The 16,460-nt window shown below is 43.9% G+C and overlaps 1 protein-coding gene across 1 annotated transcript in view; it reads left to right on the top strand.

The window, feature by feature from the left end:
- The first annotated feature begins 8,726 nt into the window (after positions 1–8,726).
- The window catches only part of LOC114028489 (actin-3-like), a 122,596-nt gene continuing 114,862 nt past the window's right edge, over positions 8,727–16,460 (top strand). The window contains exon 1 of the mRNA XM_027842747.1: positions 8,727–8,792. Coding sequence (XP_027698548.1) covers positions 8,727–8,792 — 66 coding nt within the window. The remainder of the gene's footprint in view (positions 8,793–16,460) is intronic.

Raw genomic sequence — 16,460 nt, 5'->3', positions numbered from 1 at the left:
TTTGGGTTGCGCTTCCTTAGTGTGGGCTGGGGTCCCTTCTAGCCCCGCCTGGGTGCACAGATGTTTGTGCAGAGGAATCCAGGTTCTGCAACAAAAAGGATGAGGGATAGAACTCCCCTTCCCCAAGAGGAACGTCCTCACTGTTGCTCTTGGGTACGAGACGTGACTAAAGGAGCTTGTGGAGTGGGCTGGGAGGGGCTTGTCTGGGCCCAGAGCTGGCCAAGGAGAAGAGCTGGGTGCTCTAGGGCACAGTAGCTAGACCTTTGACATTGCCTCTCAAGCTCTGTAGCCTTGTGGACAAGATCTAAGGGAATAAGATACAATTTTGTTGTTCTTGTTTAGTCGTTTTGCAGTCATGTCTGATTCTTCGTGACCCCATTTGGGGTTTTCTTGGCAAAGATACTGGAGTGGTTTGCCATTTCCTTCTCCAGCTCATTTTATAGATGAGGAAACTGAGGCAAAGTTAACAAGGTTAAGTGACTTGCCCACAGTCACACAGCTGGTAAGTGTCTGAGTTCAGATTTGAACTCATGAAGATGAGTCTTCCTTACTCTTGACCAGGCACTCTGCACTGTGGCATTCACCTAGCTGCTCCATGGGCTATAATAGTGATTCTCAAAGTGCAGTTCATGGACCGTTCAGGGTCTCTGAGACTTATTCAGGGGAGCCTCAAGGTCAAAACTATTTTCATAATAGTACTAAGATTATACAACCCACATAAAGAAATGCTCTTTGTGGGGGGAGTGTCCTCAGCAATTTTTGTAAGTATAAAAGTGCCCTAAGACCAAAAAGTTTGAGAACTGCTGTGCTATAAGATAGTATAATTAAGAGATCTGGCAGTGTTTGAATGTTTGCTGAGGTGGATAGAACTCTGAGTCTGAAGTCAGGAAGACCCGAGTTCAAATCTAGCATCAGACACTTACTAGCTGTGCGACCCTAGTTAAGTCACCTAACCTCTCTGCTCCTCAGGTTCCTCAGCTGTAAAGTGGGGATCATGAAAACACTTACCTCCCAGGGTTGTTGTAAGGGTCAAAAGAGATCATATTTCTAAAGCACTGGTCACAGAGTGCCTGGCACATAGTAGGTACTTAAGAAATACTTGTTCTCTGCCCCTTCCCCCCAAAATAGTTGTTATTGGATAGAAGTCAGCTTGAAGATCAGTCTCTAGTGGGGTGCCCCAGGGGTCTGTCTCTTTGGAACTACACCATTCAACATTTTAATCAATGACTTGGATAAAGATATAGATAATGTGTTCCCAAGTTTATCACAGAAGGCAAAGTAGTACAGTAGAGAGAAAACTGGGCTCCAAGCCACGAAGATCTGTTCAAATTCAACTCATATGCTGGTTAGGGGACCCTGGGCAAATTCCATAACCTCTCTGTGCACTAGGCAGCTCTCCAAATGCTGTAAGTTCCAGAGAATGGCCCAATCTCCATTGCTAGAGAGAGTCCCCTATGCCAATTAGTCAAAAAGCATTTATTTAGTGCCTACTGTATGCCAGGCACTGTGCTAAGCCATGGGGAGGCAAAAAGAGGCAGACAAGTCCCTGCCCTCAAGGAGCTCCTGGTCTAACAGGGTAGGCAACATTCAAACAAATCTATACAAACAAGCTATATACAAGATAAACAGGAAACAATTAACAGAGGAAGGCACTGGAATCCAGAGGGGTTGGGGAAGGCTTCGTATCAAAGATGGGGTTTGAATTGGGACTTAAACCCCAAGTCTAGTTGCCATCTCTCATGTCAAAGTCCACCCTTTACTTCCAAAAATCACCTTCATGATTCTGAGGTGGGCCAGACAATAGTTGCCATGACAAAGATCTGGGGGTTTCAATGGACTGCAAGCTCAAGCTGAGTGAACAGTGTGACATGATGCTAATGCCATGCTAGACTTTGGTAAGTGGAACCATGGTAACCAGAAAGAAAGGCTTAGTAGCTTGGGAGGGGCAGGAAGACCTGAATTCAGGTCCCACAGGGCAAGTCACTTCTTTAAGTACCTTCAGATAACTTTCTAAGACTTAGGTTGCAAATGAGTTGCTAATCTGCACCATTGGAAAGAGTTTCCATACCAGGAGGCCCCTCCCTACTCCAATGAAATCACATCTAGCCAACCACACACACAAAACCAGCCCCAGTGACCCTAAGGAGGGAGGTAACACTAGTGATGTTAAGCCACACCTGGCATGTTGTTCTGGGGATTTGGGGGAGTGTCCACATTTTAGGAAAAAGATGGTGAGGGGACTGGATTTTCGACCAGGGGAGAAAAGGCCACCAGGTCTGAGGTCCATCAATCCATGAGCCTTGATTGAGCACTTGCTGTATGATAACTCCTCTGTTATCTCCAACTATATTGGAGATGCAAAGACCAAAATGAAACAGCCCCTCAAAGAGCTTCCTTTCAATGACAGCTGTTTTCAGAGTATTTGAAGGGCTGTCATGGGGAGGGAATAAATTTGTCTCATTCTGCTTGACCCCAGAAGACAGAAAGGAATATTGGGTGGAAATTGTGCAGAGAATAATTTTGGCTTCATGCCAGAAGGGAAAAAAGTGTCCCCAAATCAGAACTTCCCAACAGTGAAAAAAGCTGCTTTAAGAGGTAGTGAGCTCATCATCAACAGAGGTCTTTAAGAATAGGTCAGGTGGGGGCAGCTAGGTGGCACAGTGGATAAAGTACCAGCCCTGGAGTCAGGAGTTCAAATCCAGCCTCAGACACTTACTAGCTGTGTGACCCTGGGCAAGTCACTTCACCCTGGGCAAGTCACTTCACCCTGATTGCCTCAAAAGAAAAGAAAAGAAAAGAAAAAAGAAAGGGAAGAGGTTAGGTGACCACTAGTCAGCATGATGTCAGGGGATATTTTTGTTCTGCAATCAATCACTGAGGCAACAAACATGGAATGAATCAGAAACCAGATGTTATCTGAGCTTCCTTCCGCCTCTCGAGATCCCGAGGTCCCACTTCCCTTCTCTGGGTCTCAGTTTTCTCATCTGGGAAATGAGGGGGTTGGACCTTGTGATATTGCAGGTCGTTCAAGCCTTCCTGTTCCGTGATCCTGGGTGTTCCCTTCCTCTTGGCTGGAACATTTGGGGATTAGGGTCTGCAGCTGCAGATGCACCGAGAAGCCAGGGCTATGATTTGGGTGGGAGTGGGGAGCAGAAGCAAGCCTTAATTTACTGATGGGTATGGAAGCCAGCTAGAGGGTGAAGGGGGGGGGGTGGGCAGGGTTGCTATAGGCAACAGAGCTGGGGCTTTCAGGGGGCCTGACCCGATGTGATTGCCTTGGTCTGGAGAGAGATTTGGACTTTTGCCAGGCTCAATATCAGCAGTGAGAACAACCTATGAACTTTGGGGTTGGGGCTTGCAGGTTGGGGGAGAGCATCCACTTCCCTCACCCATTACCATCCCTTTCCTGCCATCTGCAAGGATAGAACGATTTCCATCGATAGCCTAATGAAGAATGCCCTGGTGGGTTGAATAGCGGGCAGAGTCAGAAGCCCTGCGTCCTAGTCCTAGCTTCTCCCTGAATAGCTCTGGGGTGTCATTTTTATAGTCCAAGCTCCCTAAGCCTTGATTTTCCCTATCTGTAGCAGAAAGAGCATGAAACTTCAAGAATAAGATCTAGGTTTGAATCCTAGCTCCCTCATTCGCTAGTAATGTGACAGATACATCAACTGTTGGAGCCTCAGTTTCTCCATCTGTGAGACTGGGTTAATAAAATTGTGTTCCTTACTTCACAGGATGACATCTCTTATATATGCCCCCTTCTGTCTTCTGATACTGCCACCACCCTGGTGTAGGCCCTTATCACCTCACGCCTGAGGCTGCCTGCCTCTGGTCTCCCCCCTCCAAGCCGTCAGTCAGCTATCTAAGTGATCTTCTTAAAGTATAGGACTGATCATGTCATCTCTCTATTCAATAAATCCCAGTGCTTACCTATTACCTCCTGGTCTCATATATAACCCTATAGCTTTCAAAGCCCTCCATAACCTGGCCGTCTCCTACCTTTCCAGTCTTCCTATGCTTGACCCCCCTCCACATACCCTAATCCAGTGACACTGGCCTCCTGCCTGTTGCTCACACAAGATACTCCATCTCCTGACTTTAGGCATTTTCCCTAGCTGTCCCTCCATGCCTGGGATGCCCTCCCTCTTTATCTCTGCCTCCTGGCTTCCCTCAAGTCTCAGATAAAATCCCACCTTCTGCAAGAGGCCTTTCCTGATTCCTCTTAATGCTAGTGCCTTCCCTTTCCAATTTATTCTGCCTTTAACTTGTTTATACATAGATGCTTGCATGTTTTTCCTATTAGACGATAAGCTCCTTGAGGGCAGGGGCTGTCTTTTGTTTGTCTTTTTATCCTCAACACTTAGCACAGTGCCTGACACATAGTAGGTACTCAATAAATGCTTGTTGACTTGACAGGATAGTTGTGAGGATTGTGTTTTTTAGATAGTGCTTTTTAGACATGCTTTTTAGACTGCAAAGCATTATGGATGTGTGAGATATGATTACTGGAGGCAGCATGGTAGGGTGCATTCATATAGCCTGTTGGTGCTAGGCTTGAGGTTAGGGAGATGGTGTGATGGGAAGAACCCTGGGATCTAGATTCGAATCCCAGCTCTGCCACTGACTACCCAGGTGACTTTGGGCAAATCACTTCTCTCTGAATCCCAGTTTCCTCATCTGTAAAATAGTGAGAGAAAGACGCAGAGGAGATGGCTTCTGAGTCCCCTTTTAGCTTAGAACCTACGATGGGTTTCTGTTGTTCATTTTCAGTTGTGTCTGATTCTTCATGACCCCATTTATTTGTTCTTGGCAGAGATATTGAAGTAGTTTGCCATTTCCCTCTCCAGCTCATTTTACAGCTGAAGAGACAGAGGCAAACAGGGTTAAGTGACTTGCCCAGGGTCACACAGCTAGTAAGTATTAGAGGTTGGATTTGAACTCAGGTCTTCCTTATACCAAGCCTACAGTTGTATTCACTGCGCCACCTAGTGACTAAAAGTATTAGGATCTAAGCTCATCCTCTGTAGGCTTTGTAGAAAGCATCCTTGGTACAAGGATTCATTAGCAGACAGCATGATGGGGATAATCTATATCTCATTCTGTAGTTGTTATTACTGCTTTCTCACAAGGATGTTGGGAAGATTAAATATGAAAGACGTAATAACAGCAACTTCCATCTGTGTCAGATTTAGAGTTTTAGAACCTTGTGAGGTAGGTGATGCAAGTGTTGTCTCCATTTTACAGATGAAGAAACTGAGGCTCATAAAGGTTAAGTATTTGACACAGGGTCATCAAGGCTAGGTCTCCACACTCTGTTATGACTTTGTAACTAAAAGTACCATTATCGCTGCAAATTAAAAAAAAATTGTTGTTAGATGAATCAATTAGCTCACTAATGCGGTGTGAACAAATTCATGATTCTTATATATTTTGAGCTAGATATTTAACAAGTGCCCAGTCCTTTTACCTTCTGAATGAATGCCCGTGAATGTGGCCTTACCCTTCTGAAAGTGTCTACTGTCAGCTCAGTGACTTCATGATACCTCTGGGTGCTTGTGGGTGGGAAGGCAGAACCCACTGCGTGGGACTTCAGTCACTTATGGAGAATGACAGGACTGCCTCCCTTGGATCTGGAGCACCACGAGTCACCAGCAGGGGGCTCCCTTGGTGCTAGTTGTTTTCTTATGGTCTCCTTTATAGAGTATTATATGTCTATCTGGAAGCAGAGGGTTAGACTCCTTTGGGTTCCTCCTAGATGTGGAGGTCTGTAATCTTGACCTCTTTCTTCTTTTCCTTGGGGAAGGGTTAAACCTCATCTGGCTACCTCTTTAGGAAACTGTCAGACCAGTAGAATAGAAAGGCCCCAGGATTGGGAATGAGAGACAGATTCCAGGCGCTGTTACTGTTCCTTGGGTAACCATGGGAAATGCACTTCTCATCTCTAAGTCTCAGTTTCCTCTCCTGTATAATGAGGAATTTGGTCTAGATGCCATTTAAGGGCACATCTAGCTTTGACATTCTATGTCCTAAGGTCCCTCCCAGCTCTGACATGCTGTGTTCTAAGGGCCCTCCCAGCTCTGACATCCTGTGTCCTAAGGGCCTTTCCAGCTCTGATGTTCTATATTCTAAGATCTTTTTCTGCTCTGACATTGTTTGTTCTAAGGTCTCTTCCATCTCTGACGTTCTATGTTCTAAGGTCCTTCCCAGCTCTAATATTCTGTATTCCACAGTTCCTAGCTTTAACATTTCATGTCCTACAGTCTCATCTGACATTCTGTGTCCTAAGGGCCCTCCTAGCTCTGATATCTTGTGTTCTAAGGGCCCCCTAGTTCTGATATCTTGTGTTCTAAGGGCCCTCCCAGCTTTCACAGTCTCTGTTCTATGGCCCCTCCAAGCTCTAAAGTTCAATGTCTTCCTTTGCTTACTAGAGAAAGGATTTGGTGGTGATGCAGGAAGACTGAAGACCACTCTCCCCCACCTAGAGAGTGAAAGCCTCTGTCACTATATTCCCTGCACGTGTAGGCAAGAGACTTTGAAGACAGAGAAGTCCTAGTTATTGGAAGACCAGATGAGAGGCTAGGCCTATTTCCCAGCCCGGTCTCCCGCAGTGGTGCTGATTAAGGAATTGAAGAGTGGAGACTATGTGAGAAAAAGACCCTCCTTGTACTGTTGATGGAAATTGTTTGTTATTGTCCCTTTGTGTATAGATTTTTCTTTTCTTTTTGAAAACTAATATGGGCGGCTTGCTACAGTGGAAAGAGCCCGGTAGCAGATAGGAAGGTTGGTCCTGTGGGAAAAACACTGAATTTGAGGTCAGAAGACCTGGGTTTGGATCATGACTCTGGAATTCTCTAGAATTTTGGGGGGCATTTAAAATTTTTTTTGAATTTTTCTGGAATTTTCTGTGACCTGTAGTAAGTCATGCTCTCTGGGCCTCAGTTTCATTATCTGTAAAATAAGTAGGTTGGACCAGATACCACTAAGTTCCTTTCCAGCTCAAAAGTTTATGATCCTATGGCCAGGCTTTGAATTTGGACAAGTTACCCTTTATGGACTTCAGTCTCCTTCTTGGTAAAATAAAGCAATTTTGGCTACTAGTTCCTTTTTTCCGCACTGAAGCTCTACTCCATGATCCAGCCCACAGTGAATTTGGAGTTAGAAGACCCAAGTTTGAATCTTGGCTCTGCCACATACTGGCTGTGTAGGTAAATCCCTACCCTTCTTTGAACTTGTTTCCTCATCTGTAAAATTTTGAGGTTGGACTAGATGTCCTCTGCTGTCCCTTTCGGCTCTGGATGCTTCAATCCTATCATGGTAAGATTCTGGGAAAATCACTTCCTGAGGACTAATAGAAGGGATGAGTCATTGGAGTGACTCTGGGTAAGTGGTGACCTGGTGACCTGATTTTCATCAGTCTTTGGGCTCAGTCTATCAGTCATTTCTGCCCAGCAAAGGAGCTGAGAACTGGGCGCTAGCACTCAGACAGACAAGAGGAAGAAGTCAGTGGACAAGACCAGAAAGCAAGGAAGGATGTGACAATGACAGAGAGGGTGGTTTGCTTTGAACCCTTCTAGGGTGGGTCTCCTCTGGTAGCTCAGCTTTGATCACGTCAGGATGGTGTTTAGGAGTAATCATGATTATTTGGGGAATCATAGCTCGAGCCTTAGACCATAGTCATAGACTATGCGGGAGTCATAAATCAAATAGCGAAGTATTTCATTTAGACCATAACAAGATAACTCAGCAGTAATTACAGGCAGCAAAAATAATTTTCAATCCCCTCTCCTTTGTACAAAAATGGGAAAAAATAAATTTTTATTAATACTTTTTTATATCACCTACATTTTCCAATGTATCTCTCCTTCTGCCCTCTCAGAGAGTCACCCTTTATGAGAAAGAATAAAAAAGAGGGGAAAAAAACTAGTTCAAAGAAACTAATGAAGACATTTAAAAAAATCTGTTGCTATGCAGTGTCCCAAATCCATAGTTCCCCATCTCTGCTGAGAAGTGGGGTGGGGAAGGGAGGTGCCTTCTTATATTTTATGTTTGGAGTCAAGTTTGGCATTTATCATTTTGCAGCATTGGTTTTTAATTATTTTGTTCTTTCCATTTACATATGGTCATTGTGTATATTGTTTTCCCAATTCTGTTGACTTTAGTTTGCATGAGTTCATGTAAGTCTTGCCTACATGCTTCTCTATATTAATAATATTCATTGCTTCTTAAGGCACAGTACTATTCCATTGCATGTATAGGCCACAATTTGCTTAGCCATTCTCTAATCAATGAGCATTTATTTTGCTTCTAATTCTTTTCTTACACAATAAGTGCTGCGGTAAATATTGTGGTATGTATAGGCACTTTCTTTTTAATTACTGACCTCTTTGTGGTATATACCTAGCTATGGAATGTCTGGGTCAAAAGGTATCACCTCTTTCAATCAGTTTAGCATAATTCCAAATTGCTTTCCAGAATGGTTGGACATACAGCTCCACTAACAATGTATTAGTGTTCCCCTCCCTTCATACCTTGAATGTGATGTCATTGGTCCTCTCTGAGTATGAAGGATGAAGAATAACAATAATCTTATTGGTGCTGATAAGGAAATCATCTAAGGACAGTTGGTGCTGGGAGGGATTGTCTAGCATTAAAATATTTTCTGTTGATGATATGCTCTAATGGAAATCCCTTCCTCACTTCCTTGAATGAGCACCTTTGCTCCCTGTATGTCCAAGATTGTCTTCACCCCTTCCATGGGCATCACCAAGCTTTCCAATGCCAGGGCTTGTGGGGTAAGGCTTCTGCATCTGTGCCAATCTTCCTTTTCCAGCAATACATACCAAACTCATAGTTGGCCATCACTATTTCCCATTGCTGGCTGGTGTCATCCAAATTAACATTGTTAGGATATGACTCAGTGGGTTGTTGTTAGCTTGTACTTGGAATCAAGCTCCATACATCCAGTCTATTAGTGACAGCGCGAATCAGAGCCAAGAGCTACAATTTGTGGATGGGATAATGAGGCTCATTGTCAGTGAATTCTCTCCTGGCCAATGCAGTGGGCTCCTGGTGGCCATTGATCTTCGAGTATAAAATTGCTCCCAGTGCCTGTAGGCTGACATTGGTTAAAACAAAGAACCACCTTGGACCTGTAAGAGCCAACACTGGTGCGCATCCAAGGCAATTTGCCATGTCCTTGATCACATTCTTCAACCTAATGATCTCCAAATAGGGACAGGGGGTTCCAGCCAGATCATCCTCCCCTGCTCCTGCCATATTTTATTCTGATTCTTCTTAGCCATATTCCCATATGTGAGATAATTAAGATGTGTTGTAAAGATACCATAGTTCTTTGCAAATTTCCAATAGTAGTTCCCAGATCCTAGAAAAATCTTCAGGTCTTATTAATTTCTAATTGCCAAATTCAATGGCTTTTTCTCGGTCCTCATCCTTCTGGACCTCTCTACAATATTTGAGTATACTGACCACCCTCCCTTCCTGGATGCTCTCTCCTCTGTGAATTGTTGTGACACTGCTCACTCTTGATTCTCCTTTCTTTGCTAAATCTTCATCTGTGTTCACTCTTTAACCATGGGCATCCCAATAGGCCCTGTCCTGAGCCCTCTTCTCTTCTTTCTCAGTATTTTCTTTCTGGATGATAGAATCAACTCCCATGGGCTCAATTATCACCTCTATGCAGATGACTCCTAGATCTATATACCCAGCTTTAGTCTTTCTTCTGAGGTCCAGTCTTCCATTAACAGTTGGACATCTCCAACTGGAGGCCCCATAGGTGCTTCAGGTTCAACATGGCCAAATGAGAACTTGTTATCCTCACCCCACCATTCCACCCGGGTTCCCTCCCTTCTTCCCTGCCAAGGGCATGCACCACTGTCCTTCCAGTCACTTGGGTCCATAACCTCAGACTCATTGTCAATTTATTCCTCTCCTTCACCCTCTCCATAATCAATCAGTTGCCAAGTCCTATCAATTCTTCTTCCCATGTCACCTCTCACTTCTGCTCCCTCTTCTCCACTCACAAGGATACCACCCTTATTGGTCTCCCTGCCTCGTCTCTTCACTTGAGATCATCTTCCAATTCCAGTCCAACTTAACTCTTCCAATCCAGCCACTGATGGCTGCCACATTGATTATCCTAAAGCACAAGTCTGACCATGTCACCCCTGCCCTCTACATATGTATACATAAGCTCAAACATTACTTTTCTTACTTCTAGGCTAAGATACAAACTCTTCTGTTAGCATTTAAATAAAGGCTTTTGTGGTTTGGCTCAAACCTATCTCTCTAGGCTTAATGTACATGACTCCCTTTCACAAACTCTGTTTTTCTATTTATTCTTGATCATGCGTGGTACTTCTCAATCAATCAATAAGCATTTACTAATCATCTATTATGTGCCATTGTTTGTTGTTTTTGTTTGTCCTTTGTTCTCGAAGAGAACTATGACATCAGGAAGATGATGCCATAACTTACAAGTGAATTGAATTTAAGTGGGGGAGGGCTGTTCAAAGTCACTTACTCCTCCTGAGTCACAAAGCAAACTATCTCAGGATAAATGACAGAGAGAAGGCACTGGAAATAAGAGGGGTTGGGGAAGACTTTCTGTAGAAGATGGGATTTTAGTTGGGACTTAAACAAGAGAGGTCAGTAGTAGAAGTGGAGGAGGGAGATCATTCCAGGCATGGGGGACAGCTAGAGAAAATGCCCAGAGCTGAGGGATGGAGTGTCTGGTCTGTGGGACAGCCAGGAGGCCAGTGTCTCTGGATTGAAGAGTATATTGTGGGGAGGAAGGTATAAGAGGACTGGAAAGGTAGGAGGGAGCTTGGTTATGAAGGTCTTTGAATGCCCGATGGAGCATTTTGTATTTGCCAGTGGAAGCCATAGGGACCTACTGGAGTTTATTGTGTGAGTGCGTGTTGGTTATATAACTGGCCCTGTGCTTTGGGAAAATCACTTCAGTGGCTGAATGGAGGATGGACTGGAGTGAGGAGAGGCTTGAGGCAGGCAGACCCCCCAGCAGGCTACTACAGTGGTTCAAGAGGGAGGTGGTTGGAGCCTGTCCTTCCCCTCTCCCTGCCGTTGCTCAAGCCGTCTTCCATGCCTGTAATGCACTTCCTCCTCAATTACTCCTCTAAGAAGCCCTGGCTTCCTTCAAAGCTTAGCGGAATTGTTTCCTCCTACCCAAGACCTTTCCTGTTCCCTTAGTCACTATTGACCCCCCATCACTTTATTTTTGTAATTACTGTATCTTACTATATTTTTGTCTTTACTTATAAGTGTACATGTCATTTTCCTTTAGAAAAATGTTAACTCCTTGAGGGCAGAAATTGTTTCATTTTTGTCTGTGTCCCCACTGGTGCCTAACGTGTTTTTGTTGTTTAGTTGTGTTTTCAGTCATGTCTGACTCTTTGTGACCCCATTTGGGGTTTTCTTGGCAAAGATACTGTGGTGCTTTATCATTTCCTTCTCCTGCTCATTTTTACAGATGAGAAAACTGAGCAAATAGGGTTAACTGACTTGTCCAGGGTCACACAGCGAGTGTGTCTGAGGCTGGATTTGAACTCAGGGAGATGAATCTTCCTGACTCTAGGCCCAGTGCTCTATGCACTATGCTGCCACTTAGCTGCTATGTACCTAGCACATAGACACTTAATAAATACTTGTTAATAAGTGAATTCATGTTTCTTGGGACCTGACCCCGTGATGAGCACGTCTATCTTCTTGAAGTTAGTACTTCTTCCTTGCTGAGATTCTGTGGGACCCTTGAACTTAGCAGAGCCTTCCAAGAACTGGCCATCGCCAGCTGACATTCAGACCAGTGGCTTCTCACATTTCTGGGACCTTCAGCAACCTTTCCTCATGCTTTGCCAACATCCTTCCAATTATGACGAGGACACGGAGATACTCCAAGGCTTCTAGGTAGCTTATACCTCCAACCGCTTTTTCCATGAGTTACTAAAAAGTGACAGAGGACCCAGAAATCCCTTGGGCATCAGTTTCGATCTGTAGAATCTCACCAGAGAGACAAAAGCCATATTTTCTTTATCTTCTGCCTTGGAAATCTTATTGCATCCATTGTGAAGGTCCAACACTGCATACTACTGTCTGCCTACCAGACAATATGGGGCATTGCTGACTCTTGGTGCAATAGACTCACCCACTCATGTCAGTTGTCTTATTTGTGGTTGTTGTTCAATTGTGTCCAATTTTTTGTGACCCATTTGTGGGGGTGGAGGATGGTTTCTTGGCAAAGATACTGGAATTTGTCATTTCCTTCTCTAGCCCATTTTACAGATGAGGAAACTGAGGCAAACTGGGTTAAGTGACTCGCTCTATCACCCAGGTGGTAAGGATCTGAGGCTGGATTTGAACTCAGGAAAATGAGTCTTCTTGACTCCAGGCTGGTGCTTTATGAACTATGGTGCCACCTAACTGCCAGCACTAGGTGGCCCAGTGGATGGGGCCCTGGATATGGAGTTAGGGAAACTTTTAAAGGAAACTACTAGTGCTGTGACCCTCGGCAAATGACTTAATCTCTCTCAGACTCAGTTTGCTCATTTGTAAAGTGACAACAGGGCCTGGAGACAGGAAGACTCATCTTCCTGAGTTCAAGTCTAGCCTCTGACACTTTCTAGCTGTGTGACCCTGGGCAAGTCACTTCTTCACCCTGTTTGACTCAGTTTCCTCACCTGTAAAATGAGCTGGAGAAGGAAATGGCAAATCACTCTAATATCTTTGCAAGAAAACCCCAAATGGGGTCATGAAGAGTTGGACACGCCTGAAAAAAAATAGCAACAAAAACAGCACCTCTCTCACAGGATCAAATTCAATAAAATGAGTAAATAATAACATAATCATAGTTAGTATCCAACTAGCAGATTGAGGTTTGTAAACCACTTTATATCTGTTATCGCACAAATCAAACAATCTTTATAAAGTGGTTTGCAAACCTTAAAATACTGCACAAATGTTAGCTATTTTTTTTTTTTGCTTTTTGGTGAGGCAATCAGGGTTAAGTGACTTGCCCAAGGTCACATAGCTAGTAAGTGTCTGAGGCCAAATTTGAACTCAGGTCCTCCTGACTTCAGGGCTGGTACTCTATTCACTGCATCACCTAGCTGCCCCACCTCCGCACTTCCTCCCATAGAGCTTTATACCCCTTAATCAGCCAACAAATATTTCTTGAGCACTTAGTATATGCCAGACATTATGCTAAGTGCTGGAGATATGAAGAAATAGTAAAAACCTGCCTTCAAGGAGCTTACATTCTAATGGTCTGGAAGCATCTTTCATAAAAGTGACTGGAATATCATTGTCACTAGGAACCCACTGTTCATTCTGACAGAATGCTCTCTATTTCGAGCCCTCGTCATCACTACTGTATAGGCCCCATGAGTCTAGGTGAAAAGGAATTAAGAAAGGTTGATGGGGAGGAATTAAGTTCTTCAAGGCCTACGGTGGCACCTATTCCCTATTCAACCTTCATTTTCTATCACCAGAACAGTACACTCTACCTTCTGGAAAACCAAGGTGCACTTCTCCTGGGAAGGGCACCCAGAATGCATAATGCCCACATTGTCCGTAGTTGGAGCATTTTGGTCCTTTTGACCAAAGGTCATTTTGAGCTTTTTTGGCCAAACTCTGGTGGTGTCATTCCCAAAGTGGGCCGCCATGATGTCTAGCCTTATAACCTTTTGCCTTCTCAGGAGAATCAGCTCTACTGACTGGCCCATCTTCCATCAGACCTGACCCAACCTTCTTCGATGGGACCTACGTGATCTGTGCTGTCCTCTGATTGGTTCTCAATGACCCATACCTGAAGTGACGTCTTGGAGCCATGCAGGGCTGACTTGATTCATTTCTGCTCACTCTCTTTGCTTATTATTGTTGCCTCCATTTTCGCTACCGACAGGCTCGACACTACCTCGGTGAGGCCATAAATTTGATTCGTCAGATAGTAGTGTTTCATGATTTGCAGCCAGAGAGCCTCGCTGGGAGGATATTGGTATTGAAAAGACAGGCTTTTGTGCTAGCAAACAGCATGGGTTCATTGAAAGCCCTGCACAATCCCCCAAATGCAATTCAGCCTCTCTTTCATCCTATTCAATTCTGGGTTGAGCTCATTGTCCACCTTCTGTGACAGTCCAAGAGAAATGTGATAATTGTCCAAAATTACAGCCAGTGTTCAGGTAACATTGGTATGGTCCATTTTCCTTTATCCACATTGATGGAGGAGGGCAGTGCCAGAAGTAATCAGAAACAAAAGAAAAATTTCAAAATCATTTATATTTAGTTTGAGGGGCAGTCAGAAGAAATGTGCTGATAAATACACAAACAGACACTTACACCATTATGTCCTCTCTGTACCTGTCCTGGAATCCATCATCACACAGTCCTAGCTTGGCAACATAGCTGGATGGGAAGGGGGCAGAAGAGAACAAGTATTTTTTTTAAAGAACCTACTATGTTCCAGACACTGTGCTAAGCATGTTATAAATATTATCTCATTTAATCCTCACAATAGCTCTGGGATGTAGGAAGGTAAGGAAGCTGAAGAGAATACACAAAATGACTTTTCCAATCTAGCAATAACATTCACAGCATATCAATTTAATGGGCATCAACAATGAGCTTGGAAAGATCACCTTGACATCATCTCCATAGTCAGAGCTCTGCAAAGGACATAAAGTTGGGTGGGATAAGCTAACTCAGTGACCGACAACATGAGGATCCAGAAAGTTCTCAATGGGCTCAACCAATGGACGGAGTCTAAAAAAGATGAATCTTAAGTAAGGTAAATGTAAAGTTTTTTACTTGGGCTCAAATAATCACTTCACAAGCACAACATGGAGGAGGTAGGTCAAGACAACAGTTCATGTGGGGTTTCAGTTAGCAAGCTCAATATGAGTCAACAATATGATGTGAAAGCCAAAAGTTTTGTGAACTTAGGCTGGATTGAGAGACATGGGCTCCAGAACATGGGATTTGAATGTCCTACTATCTTTTCCCCTGGACAGACCACATCTGAAATATGGTGGTGAGTTCTGTGTGCCACATCTTAGAGAAAACATTTATAAGCAGTAGAGCATCCTATTTGTCTCAATTTCCTTATCTGTAAAATGAGCTGGAGAAGGAAATGGGAAACCACTCCAGCATCTTTGCCAAAAAAACCCCAAATGGGGTCATAGAGTCAGACATGACTGAAATGACTTGAACAACAGAGCATTCAGAAGAAGACACCAGGATGACAAGGAGACTCGACCCTGACACATGAAAACTAAGGGAAGGAATTAGGAACATTTAACCTAGAGACAAGACTGGGTGTGGGGCATACTAGCTGTCTTCAAGTATTTGAAGGGTTATCAGCTTGGCCCCAGAGAACGAAACTAGGAACAATGGTGGTGGGAAGGTACAGTTGTACAAAATTTTGTATATACTTATCTGTTTATGTTGCACCCTCCCATGTACCCCCCCAATAGAATGTAAGCTCATTGAGGGCAGAGGCTCTTTTGTTTTTGTCTTTGTAACCTCAGCCCCTACCCTTCCACAAAACAGGCACATAATTGTTTGTACAACTATACGGAGAAGGAAGTTTAGGGAATAAATAAGGATATACTTTCCAGCAATCAGAGGAATCCAAAGGTGGACTAACTGGGCTGCCTTGAGAGGTAATGAGTTACCTCTCAATAAGATGTCCTCAAGCAAAGACTAGATGACCATTTGGGGGTGATTCTTACTCTGGTATGTGTTAGGCTCACTGGTGTTTGAGTTCCCTTCCTGACCACCCTGAGACCTTGTGATTTTGTGACTGGTGTTGGTGTGAAAAAAAAATCACCAGTTGTACCCCTTCCCTGATCCCTTGGGTTGGTCTACTATGGCCCATATTCACCTTAGGCACTGACCCTTTGGTGATTGATCTTTGAAGCAGGCCTTTCCACCTTAATACAAAGCCAAGAGTCTTTCCCCCTCATTTTGGAAATTGGTACACTGACAATTGGGAATAATGCCTGCCTTAGTTGGCACTGGGTCACTCATTGACTAATGAAAGGGGCATCACTTGTCACAAAATTCACACTCTATCCTGCTCTCATCATGAAGGTCTTAAACTTCATTAAATCCTATTTATCAGAAGTTAGTAATTAATTTCTATGTTAATCCCACCCCCCTGCTAATGATTTCTTTGGGAGATTCCATAGTTCTAGGCAGTTCATATAGTGTTATGACATCTTGCTCTAGGATTTTCTCAATACTCAGTGTTGCCTTCCTTACCCCATTCAAAGATTCTGAGCACATCATAAAATGCCTCCCATAAACGAATCTTCTCATTCAGTGGGTTGCTGGTTCATCCCCACCCCCATTTTGGTCCACAGCTCAATGATGCCCAATGAGGATCTAGTCACAGTGCCATGGGATTATAAACCTATAGCTAGCTGGGGGGG

The sequence above is a fragment of the Vombatus ursinus genome, unplaced genomic scaffold, assembly GCF_900497805.2.
Source record: "Vombatus ursinus unplaced genomic scaffold, bare-nosed wombat genome assembly UNPS02014884.1, whole genome shotgun sequence".
NCBI lineage: Eukaryota > Metazoa > Chordata > Mammalia > Diprotodontia > Vombatidae > Vombatus > Vombatus ursinus.
The sequence above is the reverse complement of the archived record's forward strand: the minus strand, read 5'-3'. Positions and strand labels throughout refer to the sequence as shown.